This window comes from Leguminivora glycinivorella, chromosome 19, assembly GCF_023078275.1.
Source record: "Leguminivora glycinivorella isolate SPB_JAAS2020 chromosome 19, LegGlyc_1.1, whole genome shotgun sequence".
Lineage (NCBI taxonomy): Eukaryota > Metazoa > Arthropoda > Insecta > Lepidoptera > Tortricidae > Leguminivora > Leguminivora glycinivorella.
Genome location: NC_062989.1, coordinates 1,953,292 through 1,960,251, shown reverse-complemented (window position 1 = coordinate 1,960,251; position 6,960 = coordinate 1,953,292). Strand labels below are relative to the sequence as shown.

Genomic DNA, 6,960 nt, shown 5'->3' with positions numbered 1-6,960 from the left:
GCGTGCGCTGGAGCGGGCGCGCAATCGCGTGGTTGAGGTTGTCTTTACACGTACGTTCATTCGCGCGCGCAAGATGGCGGACACACGCTCGTGGACTAAATAATTAGTGGTTGAATTACTTGCTCTTTATAAATCGATACTATTAATAACAATAAGCAATAATAACCAGTATATCGCGCACGATTAGCCTTTACACGCACGCTCTTTTCGTTCTCAAAAACTTCGACGCGCAATCACGCGCGAAAGAACGTGAACCTTAAAAACCAACAACACGCAATTGCGCGCACAGGCTTAACCGCGCGCTATCCTGTACGCTCCGGGAACGCGCGATAGAGCGACTGTGTATGTGTAAAGGCGACTATTCACCTACACATTAAGACGATACGGTAGGGGTCAATTCTCCATACAAACGCTCTCGACTATTTCCTCCCTGGTTTTTGAAGATAGAGCAATGATTTTTTCAACACAGATTGTTATTATTTTTATCTGTGTCAGACCGTTTTGATTTTTTTGATATTCTGTTTTTTAAAGATTCTAAGAGCCAATCAAAAATTTCCAAAAATGGCCTTTTTCATTGTGGCGCAAAAAAGGTGTGATACTCAAGATTGGTAACAATTAACCAAAAAAACTAAACGGTCCGACATAGATTATTTCATTGTTATTCAGATTCTCAAATTTCGTTCATATTGATTAAGTTTTGAAGGAGGAAAGAGTCGAGAGCGGAACCTCGATTTTAAAGATATTTTTGAAATATCTTTTGACTGAGTTGTTCTTAATGGACAATTTTTTTTTTTCGATAAATCTAGTTATTAACACTTGTATATTTAACTAAAATTCCCAAGTTGAAAGGGCCCTTTCCATTTTAGCATTTTTGCTACCGTATCCTCTTAAGAACGCGCATAAGTAGGTACTTGCATATATTAATAAAAATAAAAACATGATCATAATATAAGTATAGAAACTAGATCGAAATGTCATTACTAACTATCGAGTGAAACAAAAAATAAAGAAAAAATTAGTAAATACTATAAATACTATCCTTATACTTAATATAGTAGGCATAATAAATGGGAAAGTGTGTGGCTATTTGTGTGGCACGGATGTAGTAGCCAAACAGGAAGGTGTGGTAAAGTAAAGCTGAGATACACAGGTCATAAAGAGAACTTATATCTAGATTATGTACAAATTTACAACACTTACCCGAACCGGGGAAACGTAGCACACAATAAACTATGTATGTAGTGTAGATAGAAGATATCACTTAATAAAAAATAGGTAGAAATTTAGATTGAAAACCTAAAGATCTTGACTCAAAGCCCACCGGCGATGTTCTGGCGTTTTCCTGAAATGTCGCGAAGAGCGAATACATTTTTTTAATTTTGAATTGTCAAATCGGCCAGCACCAAACGCAAAGTATGAAAAAAAAGGTTGGAGAAAATAGAACCGTTACAATATCTATCTCTATCGCTCGTGCGTATTGGCGCGACAGAGCTAGACTACCTTTCGCGGCGTTTCGTTTTAGTTTCGCGTCGCAGAAATGCCATTCGGCTACGGCACCAGGACCTCCAGGTTGAGAACTGTAGAGAAACTGCGGAGGATCAGGGCCAGTGGCAGACAATCATATTGGAGACTATGACACACTTTGGGTCGCTGCGCTAGAGAAGTAAGTAAGTATTATGCTTGCAATTTTTTCACTTATCAACGTGGATAAGACACTGTCACTCTCATGATATAATTGCCAGAACTTGACGGAATGCTTTCCACGGAGATAAGTCATAAAATTCCAAGCATCATAGGCCTCCAGGTGTGAGTTCATGTTTTGTATTTTCCGATTTAATGCATGTAAATTAGAAGATGTAATGAGTAATGATTTGAAAAGAAGTGGCCTGTTGAGTTTCTTGGCGGTCCCATAGTGGATACCAAACTGAAGGGAGACTGAAATCTTCTCGAGGCAGAGGCCTGGGAATAAATAAATTAATAAATAAATTTAAATAAATTTCATTTATTTTCACCTCACAAAGGACATACAAACAATTTGAACTAAAATTAGAACAGTTTAGTTTTATTATCCTTTGTGAGAGACTGGAGTCTGAACTAGGCGTGAACCTGTAATACAAATCTCCAGGCTCTCACCCCGGAGACAAGGAGATATTCAACGAGATTTTTTACAATGTATACCTAACAGGAGTTGGTTGCAATAATGAGGTTGTATTAAATAATCATCAATGTAGAAAAATAATAAGGATAATCTACAGGTACATTTACAAATTCATGCAGGGGCATGCATAGTGTGTGTGTGTGTGTTTGCGTGTGTGTGTGTTTGCGTGTGTGCGCGCGCGCGTGTGTGTGTATGTGTGTGTGTGTGTGTGTGTGTGTGTGTGTGTGTGTGTGTGTGTGTGTGTGTGTGTGTGTGTGTGCGTGCGTGCGTGCGTGCGTGCGTGCGTGCGTGCGTGGTGCGTGCGTGCGTGCGTGCGTGCGTGCGTGCGTGCGTGCGTGCGTGTGTGTGTGTGTGTGCATGTCCAGGTCCAGAGCGATTGCATATATTATTGGTGTTTTCAGCAAAATCCAGGCAGCTATGGGCAACAATTTTGAGTGAAGTAGTGTGAGGCTGGGTAGATGATGTAGGTGAAAAGGTTAAAAATTTTGATTTTGCTACATTAAGGGTCAAAAGGTTTGCCGTAAGCCATTCAGAAATTATCCGGAGAGAGTTTTCGGCAGTATTTATGGCACTATCCCAGTTTTCACCAGTTACTATCAGTGCAGTGTCATTAGCATGTTATAATGTGACTATTTTGTAGTTTCAAAGTGCACAGATCATTGATATGTATTAAAAATAGGGTAGGCCCAAGGACACTTCCCTGCGGGACCCCATAATTCAGATTAACTTCAGTACTTTTTATTTGATCAATTGTTACACATTGCGTTCGGTCCGAGAGATAGCTTTCGAAAATTTCTACTTGACAAACTGTCAAATGACAAACACATTCATCATCCTCTATCCCGGCATTTATCATCCTCTATCCCGGCATTTGCCACGGCTCATGGGAGCATACTTGAAAAAGTTGAAAACCACATTATCTTTATTTTATCTTTATATCTTTACACAAGGGTGCAAAGTGGTTGTATGCGTTATATGGTGCCAATGTTGATGACACTACAGCAAGTCAACGATTCTAATGTTCAAAAAGTGGAAACTTGCGCTTTACGAGGGTTTCAAGCCACGAAGGTCGAAGGTCCAGTACCTACCACAACCGAGTGGAATACAACTTCACATCATTCATCATTTTTTCATCACATCAACACGACGAAAATACTAAAATAAAACATCAAACTAAAGGAAATGTAATAATTTGTTAATGATTCAAAATCATATTTACAGGTCAGTTATACATAGCTTAGCACATCAAGTATGAAATCACCATAGCTCGGAAATATTGAGCTTTATAATTATTAATATAATTATGACGTATCAAATTATAAGGAAAATACCAGCTCACTCTGTCCGGCCACTGGAAAAGTCTGCACTGTTATGGATGAAACTGCAACATTCCCATCCGTTTTAGAAGAAACAAGAGGGCCTTTACCAGTTGGTGAGGTATGAAAGTATATTAATTAGTTAGTATCTTTCCGTGGTATGAAGTTTAGCTTGATTGTGTGCTTGGTTTGTATGGTGAACGCGAGAGGGTTGAACTCGACGGTGCGGGGCTCGCCCGGAGGAAGCTCCACGGAGTAGTGGCGGAGCACCGTCACTAGTCCGGCCATCATCTGCATCCTCGCGAAACGCATGCCTGGAATTATTTACACTTTTTATTGTACTAGGTATAAGAAAATACAGAAACAGTTGAACAGTTGTTGGTCATCTGTCAAGTATATTGTCCTGATGGAAAAGTGGTTCCATGACGTCACAATGGTCATGTAATGTAAAATACCCTATAATGGACGGTGATGCCATTATGGACAAAAAAAACACAAATCCTTAAAAATAAGTATCTAAAATTAGTTCCTAAAAACTGACGGCAACGTACCATAAACTAGAGTCATAGAGCTGTTTAATTTTGAAGTTTCATTTAATTCGGTTATTTCTTCAGAAACTAGGTCAAGGTCAAGGTTTTATCTTGTCGCCAAATCCTTCAGGATCCTTCAGGATTTGGCGACAAGATAAAAGTCATCAGTTTACTGAAAAAAATATCAAGACGAATTCTTAGTACTTAATGTTGCTAAGAGAGTTGAGTTCATGTATAAAATAATAAAAAAATAATACTCGGTGTAAACTTGAATGAGTTTTACTTACTGCATTAACCATGAGAAAACATGTGGTCAAGAGTAAGCCCATTTATAATAAAAAAAAAAAGGTATAAAACATACTAGCTTGTTGCTCCAAAGATATAAGGAAATAGTGTTATTTTGCGAGTGTCCATTACTGGAACCGGAACCATTACTGGAACCATTTACGAAACCAAAATTTATGGAAACAATCCTATGTTAAAATAACCCAAACTATTTAATTTTATTTGGGGTATATAAAATTGACTCATTGAGTATCAGTTGGCTTTAAAAGTAAAATTTTAAACTTATTTCACTGTCCATAATGGGGGATCCATTACTGGAGAACTACCGTCCACGATTGGAGAAAAAACACCTAGTTTTAATTTGTTAACTATGAAGAAATCAATAGGAGTATCTATTCTGCAATACGCTTGAAATGTAAAAGAAGGTCTTATACATTCAAGTTTTAACATGCTTAGCGGTAGAATTTTTACACGTATCAGTGAAATATCAAAAAAAGGCAAAATTTTGTCTTAAACTGTCCACTGTCGTTACCTTAGGCCCACTTGCACCAACCACTTAACCCAGGGTTAGTGGGCTGTCATCTGTCAAATTCCATATGAAATTCCATATGAGAGTTAACCCTCGGGTTAACTCTCCATTTTCGTTGGTGCAAGTGGCCCTTAGAGGTTTAGTATAGCTTATGGGGCTTATGACTTCGCGGACGATATAATGACCAATGCCAAAATAACCAAAGACCCTGTAAGCAGCGGGCGACGGTTGATTTTCAGATAAACTATTTTTCTAATGAATACTCTACCTATTATAAAAAAAAAAACTAACATGCAAATCGATGATTAGATTACGAAATAATGAAATAAAGACACACTAACCTATGCAAAGCCTGGGGCCGTCTCCAAAGGGATAGTAAGTGAATGGCTTGACGTTCTTCTTGTTTTCTCCCAAAAATCGCTCAGGCCGGTACTTCTCCGGCTCCGGGAAGTAGTCCGGGTGCATGTGCAGGTAATGCACCGGTATGTGCACTCGCGTGTCCTTCTCCAGCACCAAACCCGATGGCATGCGATAGTCTTCCACCACCTCACGGGTCAGGACCCCTAGTACAGGGTATAGACGAAGAGCTTCGTCCACGCAGGCTTCCAAGTAAGGCAAATCACTGATACATTCAAACGTAACCTGCCCTCCCGTTTTCACCAAATAATCGTCCACTTCCTTTTGAACTCTCTTCAATACCTCGGGGTGTTTGGAAAGCTCATATAAGGTGAAGTTCATGGTTGTGGCAGAAGTCTCAAACCCAGCCGCGAAAAATACGAAAGTTTGCGCAACAAGCATCTCATCGTCAACTGGTATACTCACTTTTCCGTTGACATCGTTCCCACTTTTTAGAGATTTTATGCCATCCCCTGTAAGACATGTATTTGTCTTGAAACCGAGGATGAAATCTATGAAGTCGTTCCTCGAGCCTGGAGTATTGTTGCGACTAACGAACACTCCTTTAATTAAATTCATGAAAAAATTTGTAACCTCATCGCCGAAGATTCTCATCCCCAACAGGTAGTAAACATTTGGCCAGACGTTTCTTACGTTCATTTTCAGTACTCTTTGCGGATGGAAATCTGTAACCGTTTCGCCCATCATTCTGAAAGGGTTGTTCTTTTCTTCACTCATTACTTTAGTTGCTATTCCAAAGATGCATGAGCCAATGCAGTCCATAGTGAATCTTCCCATGAAACATCTAACTTCGTGTGTAGGATTAAAGCCGATTTCTTTAGCCAAAAGTTTCTCAAATTCCTTTGTACGTTCTTGAATCAAGTAGAACATATTCTTCATTTTAGCAGACGTGAAGACCGGGGTGAGGTTCTGTCGGAGAACTCGCCATTTATCTCCGTTTTCGTTAAAAATATTCTTCACTAATATTTCCCTATCTGTGTGTGCTCCAAGGTCTCGGCTGCTGAAGTAGTAAAAATCTTTGGTGACGACGAGTTTCAGGAGCTCTGGATCCTTGACGATGACGACAGGCTCCGTGCCGAAGTACGCCCCGATCATGGGCTCCTTAGGGAACTGTTTGCAAATAGCTGTGACGGTGTCTGGGAGATTCTTCCTGATTAATAAATAGTCTCCATAGTTTCCAATAATCGGCCAAGGCTTAGGAGTGATGAGACCTTTAGACTTCCAGTATTCATTCTTCCTTTTAAAGAAGAGATAAAGCAGAAATATGAAGGAGCTTACAACTAAGAGTGTCGCGGTAAGCATGGTTGCCGATTGACTGACTAGAATGAACCACTAGCTTGTGAGTCATATATATAAACCGACTAAAAGATACGCGGAAAACATATCTATATAAAACGAAGCAAGGGTTCCGTATAAACCTTTTATTAATAGTAGTTAGTGCTCTCCTTGAGCCGACCGGCATTATCAAAGATGATATTAGCCTGGTGAGGTCCTTAGTGCCTTGGAGCGGATGTTAGTAGCACAGAATATATAATAGTTGACACCGTGCAGATTTTGTGGCGTCGTTTTTTTTTATGGGACTGACTTGCGTAAACCGCTGGCTTGTTAATCGTTTCTACAAACTGACCAAAAGAAACGCGATAAAACAAATCAGCATAAAATAAATCAAGGGTTCCGTATAAACCTAGTGTTAAATATATACGAGCACTAATGTATTATTAATGT

General features: G+C 39.4%; 1 protein-coding gene across 1 annotated transcript; it reads right to left on the bottom strand.

Annotated features, from left to right (window-relative positions):
• Positions 1-3,332: 3,332 nt before the first annotated feature.
• LOC125236348 (cytochrome P450 6B2-like) lies at positions 3,333-6,571 on the bottom strand. The gene is made up of 2 exons (XM_048143125.1): positions 5,160-6,571; positions 3,333-3,788 (listed from the first exon to the last, which is right to left on the bottom strand). The coding sequence occupies exons 1-2, from the start codon at positions 6,535-6,537 to the stop codon at positions 3,613-3,615; spliced, it is 1,554 nt and encodes a 517-aa protein (XP_047999082.1). The 5' UTR covers positions 6,538-6,571; the 3' UTR covers positions 3,333-3,612.
• Between the last annotated feature and the right edge of the window lie 389 nt (positions 6,572-6,960).

Coding starts and splice junctions, on each gene's coding strand:
- LOC125236348 (XM_048143125.1), bottom strand. CDS start 6,537: ATGCTTACCGCGACACTCTTAGTTGTAAGCTCCTTCATATTTCTGCTT. Junction 3,789..5,159: donor CGGCCCCAGGCTTTGCATAG/GTTAGTGTGTCT, acceptor AAATAATTCCAG/GCATGCGTTTCGCGAGGATG.